The 17771-nt window shown below is 38.5% G+C and overlaps 1 protein-coding gene across 1 annotated transcript in view; it reads right to left on the reverse strand.

Moving 5' to 3' along the window:
- Positions 1-766: 766 nt before the first annotated feature.
- Positions 767-17771, reverse strand: part of LOC104628180 (semaphorin-5A-like) — a gene marked incomplete at its 3' end in the record, with an annotated part of 39234 nt that continues 22229 nt past the window's right edge. Inside the window, exons 5-7 of the mRNA XM_010296684.1 lie at positions 7944-8229; positions 4338-4473; positions 767-971 (exon numbers count right to left, since the gene is read on the reverse strand). Of these exons, the coding sequence (XP_010294986.1) occupies positions 767-971; positions 4338-4473; positions 7944-8229 (627 nt within the window). The remainder of the gene's footprint in view (positions 972-4337; positions 4474-7943; positions 8230-17771) is intronic.

Genomic DNA, 17771 nt, shown 5'->3' on the forward strand with positions numbered 1-17771 from the left:
AATGTGTATGGGACTAAGTATTTGAGAACTACCCTAATTTTTATGCCATGAGGCTCTAAAGATGCCACTCCAACCTAGTATTTCAGTCTCAGCTGGAGACATCCTCGTTCTGCAAAAACAGTTCTCTAACACCCTCACTATTTTTAAGCAGCTTGAAATTTTGAAGCAAGAAAAGTTCCAACCAAGGCAATTTTAGGTGGAGGATTATTTTTCTTTCGTTGCTAAGCTCACATATAAATGGACAAATAATAAGGCAGGGTGTAAAACTGCATAATGAATGACTTAAAAATTAGATGAAAAGGAAAGGTAATAAAATATTTGTGAGCAGAAAAGTTGGAAATAGCAATAGCAGTAATTGTATTTGCTATTTGCAGAGTTATTTCTATCTCAGGATCGTAAACCATCTTATCTTGTGTGAGATTGTACTCTGAACCAATTACGAACAATAAAAGATGAAGAAACTTGTGAAGTCCTGTCGGTAGAATTTGCAACTGTTTGCTCCCTCAAGAGCCCGTAGGCTGCATACCTTCAAAGGAGAATAGGAAACAGACACCAAAATTTGAGTTCACAACATAATATAAACAAAGACATTGCAAACTGCTCAACTGATCTACTCAGAGAAGGTAGAAGGTAGAGTTAACGCTGTCAAAGAGGAAAAGCTGTTGTTCAAGGTGCACTATACATATTCCATAATTGATTCACAGCACATTAAAACCCATAGACCTCACAAACTTTTGCAGCTGTCATAGCAATGCAGAGTTCATACCTGTGGCAAGATAGATGATGTGGAAAAGCATGTCCTTGCCCTGCACGACATCCACAACCACATGGGAAAATCTGCTGTTGTCTTCCATGAAGTAAGGAATTGGAATAACTGGTTGAATGACCTCATGCATTAAGAAGAATTTTTGAGCATCCTGAAGATTTCTCTCAGTCAGATTTACATACAAACCCTGGTCCATGGTGCCACACTGTAAACATATAAAAGAACCATTACTATATGTGTCAATGACAACAACAGATTTACTTTCTGATTTACAGCACAGGAAAATAAAAACCAAGATTGTATCTTGTAGTGTCACTGCGGAACTCCACTTTCAGGTCTCATTTTGGTGCTGATGAGACTGTCCACACAGTGATTGAAGAAGCTCCACTTTCCTGAGGCAGTAATATGAAGGCTCCCTAACTCTAGACAATAAGGAAGGGCACCAGACTGACCACCACAAGTGGGCTACAGTAATATTTTGCTATGTCCTATGTTCACAGGGCAGGAAGGGGGAAAAACTACCACCCAACAATCCACAGAATTTTCTGACTGGTGGTTTTCATAATTTACACAGACACAGTGCTAAAGACATAAGAAATTTTCAAAGGAAATGCCATGTCCTACCACAGCCAGGGGCTGACAGAAAGCCCAGGTCACAGAACCACGCACAGTTCTATCAGCTTCTTCAGACCCTGCCTTCACTAGCCAAGAATGGACAGTGCAGAGCACCAACTATAAAGTGTTATCCAAAGCAAAGACATCTTTGCTTTGGAACTGACCACATTTTATATCTGAAAACTGTACTCTCTTCTTACAGGAAATTATTCACTAACAGCACACACAGATTTCAAGCACAGATAAACAAAGCAAAATAAGTGGCAGTTAATTTGGCATCTTTGTGTTTAAGTCTTCAACTAACTGAGGACACAAAAGAGAAAGCTGCTTAGTGCATGTGAATATGTAAACATCCACATGCTTACTCATGCATAATTGCACAGAAGTAAAGCAGCACTTCACAACATTTATCAAATATTTTGGTTATGTGAAAGGCATACCTAAGTCATATTTTTTCATTCTATTCTATTATGTGATAAATTATGCTATGAATTACAGCATGAACAAAATAATAATGTGCAAAACCCTACCAGTTACTTTTTCATTATTGCCATGTTTTCGATCCAAAGTTAAGTGATCATTCCAAACCCACAAACGTTAAGAAAAACTCAAATAAATAATTCCATAATAAGAGATCATATGATGAAGAAGGACACTTAAGCAACTGGCAGGAAACAATTACTTGCTCTGTGAGCACCCTGCAAGTCAGGCCAGTGAAAAAAATAAACCACGCCAAAGAAGAATTTCTCTGAATCTATCAAGCAGGAAAGATTCCAGCTGGAACATTCATAGTACGCTAAAATACATATGGTCCTTGGTCTTACAATGGAAGTTGTCCTGTGTAAAGAGAAAAGCAACAACCTCTGGAGAAAAGCAGTGTTCCTCAAAACTAGGACTCCAATAGTATTCTAATCTGGAAAATATTTCATTAATACAATCCAGTCTTGGAAATAGAATGTCTGATGTTAACTATCACTACACAGCAGCATCTTCCTTCAAATCACATACTTCTGTGTGTTATTGCTGAGTAGGTGAATACTCTGAGGATAAGAGTCTACACAAACAGAACTTCTGATATTTTATCATAAGCAGTCTACAAAACAAAAGCCCTTTCCGGCAAGGAAACCAGTGACTCAGCCAATGGATGTATCCCATCTACATGCAGTATGTACTCTAAAGCACCATCAAGTCACAGAAAGTGGTTACACCTAGCTCTAAGCATTAGACTAGCTTCTGGTATCCACCAGTGCTGCAGTTACCGAGCCAGAAATCTGACACAAAGTTCAACAGAATGACAGATAGCACCTGCAGAAGAACAGAAGTTTGACATCACTAATGATACCTAAAGATCCGTTAATGTCAATTTGCTTCAATACTGTGTTGTAAATGGCCACTTTACAGCTTTCAATACTAGTGCTGGCCTGCAAAACTGTTGCTCAATGAGATACGATACAACTGTTGTCACTGTTCTTGTAAATTTGATGAAGTACCAGCCATACTAAAATCAGACAGACTACTCAAGCAAGAAATTTCTTCCAACACCTCAGTCTTGACTGGGATTTAGAGATGAGCACTGACAGTACAGTAGAGACTTAAACCATTTTTACACAGCCATCAGGCTGTCATCTTTGTATGTACCGTTCTGTAGGGGTTGTTCTCACAGTAATTATCACTACATTAACACAAGGTTTGTAGGGAGAGCTTAATAACTCTTACTGGTCTTTCTCACCTAGTCAGAAGGAAGATTTTTACATAAAAGCCTTTCTTCAGGCTTTCTCCTTCAAAAATTTAGCCTCACTTAGACCCTCTTACTATCACTATTTTGACAATACAAGTATTTCTATAATGTGTAAAAAACTATATACAAATATAGCCCACTTCTGCAATATGATTTACGTAAATGGTGCCTTGTCACTTGGGGCTAATGCCGAACATATTATTTAGGAAAGGTAATTGTGGCTCTGGCCTGTAATTCAGAGCAAATTCCGTGCCTGATTTTCCTTTGTTTGCACAGATCAGGAAGTAATTAAAACTACCTACAATCCTCAATGGGTGATTCTGTTTCATGCTTGCAAAGATGTCATGATCCTTACAAGAAGACAGGGAAGGCTGTTACAGCAGCAGCACTGAACTCGTGAAATTGCATTGAGATTAAGGGAGGCTGAAAGGTGGATAAAGGTGAATACAATTAAGTATCTTGGTGAAAAGCTATTGTTAATCACTAAATTAATGCTGTTTTCCCTTGCTAGAATCACACTCACTAAAATTGTCCTAGTAGGAGTGGTGACTATGCCAAAGAAGAAAACAATACGTATGTGCTTACCTGAAATACCCTTTTCTTTTTGCAGAAAGTTTCACTGAGTGACCCACTTTGGACTAAGTAGCTTTATGCTCTCAGCCAACTGCAGATTATTACACCCTCTGAAGCTGACAAGTTCAAACGAGGGGCACACCACATCACAGAATCTTTTAATCAGACTCTTCAGGGAGTGTGGACCACCTTGCACAGGAAAACATACAAACCCCTGACCACTCCTTCTTTACCCCCCTCTCCACCCTCCTTTTCATTTTCTGTCAAACTATGTTCATTTTTCAGGTTCTAATAGTACAAATACGATGTAAAAGAGAATAGCGGTTTGATCATACTTCAGCCAGGAATTAATGTTACCTTGACAGGAAACTATAGCGTTTCATTTTGACAGAAGATTGAAGTTAAAGATTTGTTCTCCTACCCTCCAAAGCACATCTGCTTTTCAACCCAAATTATTTTGTGGAAGGATAAAATTAAGTATGCTGAAAAAAGAGGATATCTTAAGTTGTTGGGGGTTTTTTGTTATAATTTTTTTAAGGTCTTAGGCTACAACATACTGCAAAACTGGACTTATTAACTGTGAACCATACAGCACTTTGAGAAAAAGGTCATGTGAACTATTGTCCTTCTCCCACATATCTGTACCTGAAAATTAGGGTTAGGATTGGAATATGGAAGCCAAGCAGAGCGAGAATTTTCCTGGTATTTGAATGGTCCATTAAAGGCCTGAGTTATGGCACTCAAGTTGAAAACACAAACTGCTGAGGCTGCTATGCTGTTCCTGCAAAAGAAATATAAATATTAACCTAAGTAACAACATTAAGAAGTCCATTTGATGAAAAATATATTAAAAAAACAATAATTCTCCAATACTTCAAGTAATTAACAAAGCAGATATGATCAGCCAGGAGATGATACCTCAAGATAATGATATATAATGTGCTGATTTAGGCATGGACATTGGATTTAAAATTTTTGTCAGACTTGCCAAGTAGCTGGTGTGGGAGAAACTCAGAACTTCCTACCTTCTACTGCTCTAATACCACATGGCCATACTTCCACAACATAATCACATGCATCAGGGACACCCTTCTTCTTGTTACAAAGTTCAGGATGAGATTATTCTCAGGGGTCATTAATGTTTTTTCTATACAACCAATGGCAGCATAACAGAAGTAAGGGTTTTCAACATAAGATATGTCTCTGGACCCCATGAAATCCCTCAGTAAGAGACCTCCACAAAAATCCCATCTTCCAAGAGATGTTGTACAGCAATAAGAATGCAAGTTCCAGAAACCCATCAACAGAAAACAACTTGGACGGCGTACTTTACAAGATACCCATTGGAAGAATAAACAGCAGCCAGGCAATACATACAATTTCCTGTTTTTGTGTTAAAAATGTGATATACATGACAATAAAGTCATTCTGCAGAGTATAAACAATATAATCCAGTGACTATGGGAGCTCATAATATGGAAAACTGCATTTTTCTTCTCCACAATTTGAGATAAAAGGGATAGGTAATGAAGGTGGCAGTTGCACAAATTCCCACTGCAGGTAAAACTGCTGACAATTGATCCTCACAGAATTATTTTTTCTGTTGTTTTTTTTTTTTTCTTTTTTTAAACTTAGCCTGTAATTTACACAAGGCTTAAGAAAGTCTACTATAGAAACTCCAAAACGATGGCAAGAAAAAATAACCCCAACGGACCAAATGTACCAACAATTGAAAAAAAAGAGTTAGGATAAATGGTTTAATAGCAGGACAAAAGAGCAATTTGCTGTCTTATCCTTGTCACTCTTATTTCAAAGAAATCCTAGATCTTGAAATTTCATGCTAACAATTTCTGCAGAATCAATTATCATTGGATTTGATAATTCCTTGCCTATATAATCTATCACTAAATGCATCCCACTAATATTATTAACCATACCAATGTCTTCTTGAATTTCCTGAAGTCCTTAAAGGACATCAGACTCATGCTTAGAGATTTTTGGATGGTCTGAAGGAAACAAAATCAACTTCATTATGAAGCAGTGCCTATAGTGGACTTAACAGTCAACCACACATAAAGGGTGCAGGTTTTGCTATTATTCAATCTTTATTAACAGAAATGCTTCATTTTTTTCCCCACAAAATGATTCACAGTATATTAAAAGAAGCAGTAGGGTACAATAAAAACATTGCAGTTCTGAAGATACTGAGATTGAAAAATACTGAATGTGGTTCAGTGATATCTGATGCTCTTACACCAAGAGAAAGGCATATGTTGTTCCCCATCATGGGAAACCCTAGTGCTTCTCCACCGTGCGGTTGCAGGGCTGAAAGGTGGATCACACGGGTTTTGCAGATAGTTGTGAACAGGTATTCAACATGGGGAAGTAATCCTGACTCTACAATATTTTAACAATGTCCAAAAATTTAGTTACAATTTCTGATGGCATGAACAAATATAATTTAAATGGAGCTATCAAAAAATCCCACCCGCAAACAGTTGTAATTGCTCTTTGAATAGTCCATCTCTGTTGGACATGGCAGAATGTTGAGCTACTGGGGAAGAGGGGAGAAGCAGCAAGGTTTCAAATATTGCCTACTTTCATGTGTCATTTTCAGAACAGCCAAGGTGTGCTGATGGCAGCCCTGATACCCTTATGTAACCTCAGAAACTGAGGACTTTGTAGCACAGGAAATTCCACCATTCCTCAAATTCTCAGGACAGCCCTTCCATGGACATTGTTCCCCTTCCATGGCCAAAGACCTGTGGATTTTCTGCAGCATAATTCCTCTGGTTGGTCCTTCTGTGGCAGGAGCATGCCAAGGCTATTTTGACTTCTCACAAAAGACCAGTGTATGAACATGCCACTTGAGAATACCTGTCTTCTAAGATTCAAACTAGCTGGTCAAACAGACCAATGAAATTAAAATTACTGTTGAAAACAACATCAAATTTTCGTATCCCCATCAGTCCCAAAGTTTCTACCATTCTCTTTTAAAAAAGGCAGCATTTAGATTCACTACATTACTCCACTGCAGGACCAGGGTTAAGCTCATGATCCGATGTCACAAGTCAGGAATTGTCACAGCCTAGTGCAAGCAGCCCCTCACTAGTCATGCTCACAGCCTGAGATGCTGGCCCAGGAGCTAGTCTGAGTCTGGAAGATGCCTAGATGCGTTAATAAAGGACTGTACCAAAAGCATAAGAAACTAGCTTAAGCTCAAATTTCTGCTCACTGTCTAAAACACTTCAGGATCATAATTTGTTGGCATTAATTTGTGACTGTTTCTACCTGGTTAATGGATATTTACAGAAGGTAGGTATCCAAGTGTTTACAGCAGTAGTAAGGGGCACTGATCTATGGTTTAGGTGCCCAAATACCTTTTCAAATTCTAGGCAAAACTGACTTACAGAGCAAGAAACTGCAAGCAGGTAAGAGAATTAGAAATGAAAACCTGAAGCTCTGTTCCAGCGGTCCGGACACTGGGCTGCACAGCCATAATGCATGGGCTGCCGAGCAATGTATGAACTTCGATTACCATGTTTAAAGTAACAAAGGATATTTCTGAGATGAATGTCTCTTTTTTCCCTAAGAGTAAGCAACCCTTGATATCAAACTCGGAGTCTAGGGAGCTTTTATGGCCAGCCAGTGTTTTAATATTTAACAAATGCTAATTTTAAGGCCAAACTGTACATTTTTTAATTTTACCTAGTTGATATCACAGGGTCAGTTAAAATCAGATTACATTCTTGGTTTGACCATCAAACTCACATGAGTATATGTTTGAACTAATTTAAAATACATAAGAGCACCTCTTGTGCTCTTTTGGGTAAGGTGAGCTCTTCCTGACACAGCCAAATTACATCATATCAAATTCATGATCATGTCACATTACAACTATAAAATACTTATTTCATAAATACATAATTTATTTATGAATTACAACAGTGTGCAAAATAAAAAATGTCTTTATAAGAACGTATGAAAAAGATGACTGAATAGTTTTAAACACAACTGTCTCCCCACCATAAGGAAATATTAATAATTCTTCCTTCCTTCATATGACCTCAACAATTCATGTGGAAAGCATTTGGAACTGACACTTCTTCACAAGAGAAAAGTGGATTGGGAAAAACAGTAGTTTGAATTTATGATGTTTACTTGGCGTATGCAGAAGACAGTAGCTTAGAAGCTTTAGTTTTTACTGTCACAAATAGCAAGAAAGTAAAATACATCATGGAATTTACTTACACATTAGTGGTAAAAATCCCATAGATCAAGTCCAATTCTGGCAGGAAGAAAGTGCTCTGTAGTTCATTATAGTAAAAGGGAATTTCTCCAGGGCGAGAGCAGTTCAGCCGAGCTTTCATGAAGGTAGTCCAGGTATCCTCCAGCACAAACTTGCCACCGATATCATTTTTGCACACCCGAGCAGCACGAGAGAAGACTGTTTTTCCACAGTCATGTTCCACCGCATTCTCCCGGAAGAAGAAGTAGGTAAAGTTCCCAATGTCATAAGATGACACAAAATTTGGCTCTGAAAATAATGGAAGAAAAGATTATTCATCACCTTCTTGTGATATATCCACTCATATTAACATGGTAGTTTGATATATCTTCAAGCATTAGATTTAGACAAAGACACGTTTATTATCCGTGCAGGGAATTGCCCCCATGGCATCTGAGAAGGCCAGCTCATGTCCATCCAGGATTACGAGCTACATGAACATGGCCAGACAGATTCTGTGCTCTGGGTGTCTATTGCACATGACTGTGCTGGGCAGCCCTGATCCAGCTCACTGCATTCTACCATCAAAAGCATCACTGAGTTTTTCTTCTCCGCACACAGACATACGGTATTCTTACAATGTAATTGCTTTATCTGTTGTGTTAACTCTGCTTCTGCTTTGCCACCATGCCATTATTACAGATTAGCAGAATAACGGATGGTAACCGAGCATGACTAAGAATGTACTCAGAGGCTGTAATGAAAAGAAAGAGAACTCTACATAAGAACATTTGATGGTAAGATAACTGCATTTCAGCCCTCTCTTGCTTAAAGCGTTTGATAATATTACAATATTTTTTCCTTTTTTTTTTTAAAAAAACTGATCAACTGACAGTGACGCAGGAGAAATTAGAGAATATATTAAAAAATAATCTAGAAAACAACAGATGGCAATATTTCTCACAAGGAATCAGTGGATGCCAAAGACAATAAACATGTGGCCCATTTCCCATAAGGATTACTAGAACTGAGGAGAGTCCATGACCTTAAGAGAGATTGACTACCTGATTATTTCTGAAAGGAAACACAAATTTGATACATAGACTTCATTGTGTAAGGAACCATTATAGAACACTGGTACCCCTGAGAAGCAAGCAAAATTTTTGTTTTCATTCCCAAATTTTATTCTAAAGTGGGAAAACAAAGAAACAAACAAAACTGTTTTAAAAAAATTGACTGTAAGGAAACACTCCAAAGAAATTTAACAGGTGAACATTCCTTGACAGCACTACTGTATTGAAAAAAGCTGCTGTAATTGAATCTAAGCATTTTGCAGGAACATCTCAAACCTGACAAAACTTTTGAGGGGAACTAGAAAGGCAAGCAAGCTGGCATTTCCATGCAGCAGTCCAAACTCTGTCAGGCAACTCTTCTCCAAAGACTCCAGCTCCCAGCTTACGGGGCCTCTTGTGCTGCTTCCCTCTCTACCTGCTGTGCAAAGAGTCTCTAGGGAAGGTTTTTTTGGCAGCAATGGTCATCAGCTGCCTGGGATATTTGAAGCTGAGCAGATACAACAGCTCTCTCGCTCCTCCCTGTAACTTTCACTAATTATTGTATTAAGCACTTCCTTGAGATTCGTCTGGAACACACCACATTTTTCCCACACTCATATCTGCACAGGTGTTTTGCTGGAAGATAGCAACCACACATTTTTGAGGAAAACTTGGTATCCTGAGCTCTCATAAATTACATAGTACAAGTGCATTTGTGTCTTAAAAAAAAAAAAAAGACAAAACAAAGTAGTTTGACAGGACTTGTGATAGTAATAAAGGTACAGGTGGATTGACAATATACATTAGTAATGCTTTCCCTGTTAGAACCTCATATCTTCATTCCAGATGATTTCATTTTTTATGAAAAAAACTTGCAAGTTTTTTCTTATCATAAAGTCCAATCTTGTTTCATTCATTCTCAACACACATCAGTGTTTTCAGCTCTATAGAAAAAAACCCTTGTATTTATTTAACTAAAGCATACTAGAAATAAAGTTGTCTTAGGAATACCAGTCTAACTAAAAAAAAAACCCAAACCATACACTGTACCTCATCGAAGTTCAATTTATATCCATACCACACCTAGCTATTATTTCTCTTAATCTGTAATGTACTTTCTTTCCTCACTCTACGCAATATACTTTAAAATTGTTTTTATGCTCAGGGAAGGAACTACTGTCTGTGGGGGAAAGAAAAATCATTCATTAGTCTGAGTGGAACTTGGACTACTTGTCCACTTTATTAAGGTCAGGTCTCACTTAAAGAAATATCCACTAAAAGTAGACATTAAGAAAAACAATCCACCTGAAACAGCATGAAAAAGTAAAGTTTTCCAGCCAGGCATTCGATTTTTTGTAGCCTAGAACCCTGCTTACTCAATGAAATTATCTTAAAAATACCTCGACTGATGTAAAAAGACTCTACTTACTGTGCAAATACTCAACATCAATTTGATCCACCCACAAAAACATCCTGTACAACCATTAAACACAGAGGCCCTGCCTTGCAATGAGGCCTGATGATGCTGCTTCTTGCAGGAGGTCCACCGATGTAAAAGGGTCTTTACATTGGCACAATAGGATCTCATTGCAGAGCCAAAAACACTACTGAAAGCACTCAAAGTGTGGAGAATAATGAACTACAAATAAAATCTTCATGAACTCTGAGAATAAAAATCATATGAAATGCATTCAGAATATTGTTAGGGTTCTTGAAAAATCCATGTCAGTGTTTCAAGACGCAGTATTTTAAAGTTGCACTGATAATCATACGTGTAAATCATAATGTGTAAACAAACACTAGTACTCATTTTCATGGATTGAAACCCGAGAAACAATATATATATCTGCAAACACTTGTGCATCGACTTTCCTGATTATGAACTGATGAAAATGTGACCTGCTGTTGAAACTTGTGAAAACTGTTTTCACTTGCATGAAATGTAATAATCTCAGAGCTACCTTGGGGAATTCTGTGGATATGGAGGGATTATCATGTCAGACTTTATTTATTTCATTTTCTCTTTGGGAAAAGTGAACTGAATCAATTAAAAGCTTCAAAGGAAAAAGGAGATTCCTGTCTAGGAAAAATTAGTTCATACGTTTCCAAATAACGTGCTGCGAACTGCTATTTGTTGACGCAGAGGCCTTCCCATAAAAGTTTCTAGTTCAGCAAATGGAAGTGACTCTCTTGTTTCCTGCTGAATTTGCAAATAGTTCTGGAAGGGTAAACGCATCTCATTTGTGAATTATTAGATCACCACCACAAGTGCAAGGATTCTGGTATGTGACAGGATACAGCTAGTATGGATTTACATGACAATGTCAACCTGTAATAAGTCACGAGTATTGTATATGACCTTTATAGGTTTTTATATATTCAATTTATGGATGCGTCAGGCTGACTAGACTTTCCCAAATTAAATAGAACCAATGCAATCAGGAAAGCAAGAAAATGAGTTTGTCAATGTGACACGACAAAGACCTCCAGCATATACAACATGGAGCAGTGCTACAAGCTCAAGCACTGAAAGCACTAGATGGCTAGTTACACACACACACACACAGAATCACTAAGGTTGGAAAGGACCTTCAAGATCATCAAGTCCAACCATTAATCCAGCGCCACCATGTTCCCTAAACCATGTCTTGAAGCGCCACATCCACACGTTTTTTGAACACTTCCAGAGATGGCGACTCCACCACCTCCCTGGGCAGCCTGTTCCAATGCCTGACCACCCTCTCAGTGAAGAATTTTTTCCTAATATCCAATCTAAAGTGCTGCCTCTGGGCAAACACACTGTAGTGTGCTATTTCTGAAGCTTGCTTACTCAGCACAAAGCCTGGGAATCTCTACGGCTTCCGTCATAAAGCAGCACGACTGTACTGCAAGGACGTTTCCCCACAGATTCTTCTAAGTTATTGCAAAAAAGATGACGGAACCATACAAAGTCAAGACAGGGCTTCAATCTGAAATAATCTAATTGTTTTTCTAAAGGTTGGAGATGATCCTACATTTTCCCAGGAGCACGGTCTCTGTTCTTAATGAGAAGGCACTTACTAGGAAGAGACAATGCCTCCCTTTAGATTATTCTCCCTTTCCATCTGCCCAGGGAACTCAGAGACCCAAGAGACCAAGCCCATACTCACTGCCAGTCCGGCTACACCTTGATGCTGACAGCGCTGACTGCTCCTGTAGGGACTGGCTGCAGCTCTGCCACGCAGCGCACGCGGATGCTGCACCCCAGAGAACGGCATTCTCCTAGTGTGAAAGCAAGGGCGCGCTGCACGCCCTGGGACGCAGCATACGGACAGACCGGGGGATTCAGGAGTGCAAAGCTGGAGTGGTCCAAAACAAGGCTGGGAAGTGAGCCAACAATTAAGCAATATGATGACCAAGGGTGCTGTGCGTAAGCTTATTCCCTGGACCTTTTTTATTTAGTGGTGTAGATGTAGTCTAAGTGTATAAAAGGCTAAGAGGAACTGTACAGAAACTTTCTCTGGGAAGAGCACAGGAGCCTGGGAGAAGTCCATGAGAACACCTAAGGTAGTCCTGGCCTCACTTCCTGAGCTTTGGAGCATGGAAGTTGGCTTGTGCTCTTTACTCTTTAAAACTCCACACCCTCTGAAGTAGACTAATATGATTTAATTTACCTAGTTAGCAGATGCTACTGTTTACAGAGTGAACCAGATGACAGAGAATGATCTGTCTGTCTTTCTAACAGCCATTAACCTTAAGGTTTATAAGGTCCAAAGCCAACTCTGAGCAAGAGCGAGCTGTAATTTCCACTGACTGTCCCTGTGAGAAGTGACCATTCACATCTCAAGTGTGGTGCATCCAAAGACCCACTCAAAAGTGAAATTAGCTCCAGAAATGTGAAAAGAAAGCTAAAATTAGAAGTTTGTCAGATCTAGATACAGATCAGATTATATATACACACAAAACAAGACACACACATAGATATATGCATGTAGAATATATTCAAAATCTTAGAAGTCCAGAAACTGGTCTAATACTGAACGACATCCGTCTGGAGCTTGTTCATTGACTCACTAGATCAATGAATCACAGCCTCATACTGTTGGCCCCTAAAGACTTATTTCTTCCAAATATTTGTATTCAGCCAAATACTTAATGGCATTAAATTCTAGGAAGATGCCTTTGAGTTTCTTTTTAATACGGTTCACCCTCTGGTGAGAAATGGTCTCCAGAAGGGAAGCTTAAAATAACAGAAAGAATTTAAGCTCCAAATGTGCCAGTCTATTCTATTTTCTTTCACCGTACTGACATAATTACGAAGTCCATTTCCTATTTGCCTTTTGCCATCCCTGTGTAATTCTTAAGTGTATTCATTTAGTGTAGCCCTCTGAAGCTGTTGGAAAACAGTATAGATCTTGTATCAGGCTGACCAAAGCATCACTGCTGATGAAGGTTTAAGGACAAATCTTAATCCTAGAGTAACACTTTCCAACAGTGTTAAACACCTTAAAAGTAATACATAACTCCTAGTCCTCACAGTTATACCCATGCTCAGCAGATGATCTTTAAAACATTAAGACCTGGTATAAAACTGGCAGAAATTATTGTTTAGTAAGAGCTATTTTTCCTCTGTGTTTCATAATTATCTAGGACACATGCTTAAAATGCTAGTTTGTCATAGCATAGCTAGCTACCAGTCTATTTTGACCACTATTTCTTCTGCAAGGCCTCAGTTCTTCATGATTCCTTTTATATACTTTTCCTTTTGCTAAATTGAAGACTTTATGGGTATGGAAGAGAAAGGACTACAAAATACACTAAAATTTTGTATGCCAGACATTTTTTCCAATCTTCTCTCATATTGCTGATAGATTTTATAATACAATTCCATATAAACATAAAAGTGGATGCACTCATTAGACATTACATTTTACTGATGTACTCTAATAAATCCTGAAATGCAATTATTTCTTTTCTGAAAACTAGTTTTCAAATATGGTATTACAAAAATCCTTGGTTTATTGCCTATTCTTTATTTCAAATAAATCTCCTTTACTTTCAAGGTAAAGTGTTCTTACATGGAATAATATTTTGCAATTTATTACATCATTTTGCTGATGCAAATTTGCCGGTGACAAACTTAGTGACAGAAACCATTCTCTACTCTGATCTAAGATCTACTCAAGTCCTTGAGAGTGCCATCTGGAGTTTGCATCACCTATATTCACTGGATAGACACCTTGCATAGCAGAGGGAGCGGGCAGGAGGGCGAGCATCAAAAATATAGAAGACTACCATAATTCACTCAGAACCTCTAGAGGTTTGGGCTATAGGTATCTATCAAAAGATGCAGAAGTTTGGATGGTTACTGTCATGGTTTAGCCCCAGCCAGCAGCTAAGCACCATGCAGGTACTCTCTTGCCTCCCCTCCCAGGTGGAATGGAGGAGAGAATCAGAAAAAAAACTCGTGGCTTGAGATAATAACAGTTTAATAGGACAGCAAAGGAAGAGGAAATAATAATCATCATCATAATGGAATATACAAAACCAAGTGATGCTCAGTGCAGCAATGGCTCACCACCTGGTGATTGATAGCCCGTCCCCAAGCAGCTATTCCTGCCCCCCGGCCAACTCCAGTTTATGTACTGGGCATGACATTACATGATAGGGAATATCTCTTTGGCCAGTTCTGGTCAGCTGTCCTGGCTGTGCCCACTCCCAGCTTCTTGTGCACCTCTCCGCTGGCAGAGCATGGGAAGCTGAAAAGTCCTTGACTGAGTATAAGCACTGTAATTACTTAGCAACAACCAAAAACATCAGTGCGTTATCAACATTATTCTCATCCCAAATCCAAAACACAGCACTGTACCAGCTATTAGGGAGAAAATAGACTCTACCCCAGTCGAAACTAGGACAGTTACTTAAAACTCTGAACCCAGAATTCCACATACACAAGAACAAAAAAACCCCTAGCTTGCTTTCAGCAGATTTTGCCCACCACCAGCTATGAAAAGACAATTATGATGGCTTACCCATTTCTCTCCAAACATCTGGATTGCCATTTATTTTTTTTTCTCTGATCTAGTTTTGCAGGGAGGGAGACAATCAAAGGGTCTGAAGACCTGGTCCTCTTTTTTTTTTTTTCCCCCCCCATAACAGAAAGGAAAACAGAGTTCACTTTCATAATCACCCCCTTTCTCTTTCACCTTAAGGCTTGGTATGTCTGCTACTGGAATTCCATCTCTGCCTCCAATATTTCTGTTCTCCTTTCTTTGGTGAATGCTGCTTTTCATGTATTCGTATTCCCTGAAATTCATCCATTTTTCCACCTTCCCCTGTTTGAGATGTATTTCACTTTTAAGCTCTTTCATTCTCTCAGGCTCACTGTGTATTATAGTTTTCTGCAGCATTGATGAGGCTGATGCTCCTGTCACACCTCTCCGCAGCTGGACACAGATGATCTGCTTGCAGGGGTGCCTTTCTTCCTTGTTCAGCCTCTACGATTGGCACCTGACATGAGCAGGCTAGATGAGATATAAAAGAACAGGCTCTGTCCTCAGTAGCCTCATAGTCTTTCTCATAGTCTTTTCATAAATGGAAGGTGGACCTTGCTGTTTTACCTAGGGAAGATTCCTTTTTTTTTCTTCTTCTGAAAAAACATCCCACCTTCATGGGAAGTGCTGCCTGTCTCTACTGTTTTAGACGGGTGAGGAAATGCTATGAAGGTGTTTTGTGAAAACTTAATCTGGCACTGGAGAAAGGAGGTCAGGGAACGCACCTCCATCTCGCATCAACTTACTGCTCTCCTACTCTGTCATGGCCACCTGGGAGAGGATGTACAGCTTTGAAAGGAAAACCACAGCAGAACTGCTCAAATTTTTCCTCTAGTAGCAGCTCCAGTGAAGAAGCTTAAGGATGGGTTTCAAAACCAGCAGGCACTTCCCTCCCATTTTAGGATACTGGGAAAAAAAGGATAACAACACACAAACAGAATCAACCTTATGGGTAGCACAAGCAGAGGAAAGTAATTATTTATCTTCTTGCAAAATAAGCAACAACTAGTAGCATGTGCTTTGCATATTTTCAGTCAGGTGTCTTATCTGAAGCTAAAGACCAATTGCACATCTCATTTTATGTTTTGTGTTACATAAAATATTATGTAATTAAAAAAGCTTGCACTAGGTAATTACAAGGCTTTTTATTAAAAAACAGAAATACAAAAGGATAACCCTGAATTATTATAGCCACTTCCATTAATCCTTAAAAGCAAAAATGAAAGGATTAATTTTTGTTCTTAGGTCACAATTTCTCTCCATATATTCTACAGCAGCAAGAGTTATAATAAAAGTCCACTAACAATAATAGGAATGGATTCAGAACTGTATTAAACCCCACTAACCAAACCACCTTTGTAAGAATTTTACTTTTACTGCTACTTGTGAAGACTAAAAGTACCTGAATAATAAGCTTTTAAGTCAAACGTTTTTAAGAAAGTGATCATAGAAGAACTACTTTCAGAGTATCTAATAAGCAAATGCTTAAGGCAGCAAGAGGAAAAGTGATAATATTATGTCTACCAGCAGAGCAGAACAATCCAAACATTCCTATACTCCTCCTAGCTGGAAAGGTTTCTAATCTGTAGGAGATTTTATTTTGTTTAGTTTTTTTCTGTTTTGGGGCTACATTCGATGTAAGATTACATTTTAATCATCTATGGTCTGCCCACTGATGAAGTGGCTTGACATTTAGAACAAAGTTTTTATTTATTTAACGTGTTCCGGTAGCATCTATGGTTGTATGTCTTGGGATAAAGAAAACAACCACAACGTATTTCAAGATAATTGGAGTCCCATGCAATTGTAAGCAAAGGCATCCGACATACTATGAAACCAAACATCCCAGTGTTTCTCCATGTGATGAAACAGAAAGGGATTGATTGGAATTTCAGTTTTTTCTTTAATCTGTTTTGCCCTTTTATTGGCTAAGTGAAGCAAATAGACATTAAGGTAAACTTTCACACTGAGGCATCAGATCAAACATTGACTGATCTGAGCAGATGAATTGAAAGGAGAAATACCTTTACTAACTATAATGTTGGACTACAGAAAAAGTTTCTACATCTAAGCAGTGGGGGCTTTTCCTCACCAATCTGGACCCACTGCAGCTTGTGAACTGCAAATATAACTATTCCATTTAATTCTTTCCTTTAGAGCAAATGATGATGAATTCTGCTCCTGCCGCACTTCACAGATCAACTCTAAAGCAAAGTCTAATTAGAAGCACACTGTAACAGTCAACTCTGGATATGATTTACACTTTACGTTACCCTGAGAGCTTAAAGAGACTCAAACAAACTGCATTGCAGCTGTAGATCAAAGTGTACTTTTTTTCTTAATGAAAGATTTTATTTATTTCCTATCATTTAATAATGTCCAAAGCAGACTGCTAAGGCAGACTATTCTTTTTATGAAATACCACAAAGGTAATTTTAAAACATTCTAGCAACATTCTGCCCTTTACTGACCTAAGCAGTTGGCTGAAGCTCAAGGTCTTGCTGATTGCTTTGGTCAGGAGAAGAAATCAATGGAAGAGCTGTCTGCTTTAGACATAATCTTCAGTGCGTGCTGTATTACTTCAAATCGTTTCTCTCAAACATAGAAGTACTTGAGCACAGACTGAGAGAGAAAGAGAAAGGAGAGTAGGTGCAGAACAACACACCTTAAAGAGTAAGTTACTGGTAAGGAGCCTTTCTACCTTCTTCATTTGTTTGTGCATATATATATTTTCATGAATAACCCCAAGCATTACTTTTTTCCCTAC

This window comes from Phaethon lepturus, unplaced genomic scaffold (assembly GCF_000687285.1).
Source record: "Phaethon lepturus isolate BGI_N335 unplaced genomic scaffold, ASM68728v1 scaffold3871, whole genome shotgun sequence".
Taxonomy (NCBI): Eukaryota; Metazoa; Chordata; class Aves; order Phaethontiformes; family Phaethontidae; genus Phaethon; species Phaethon lepturus.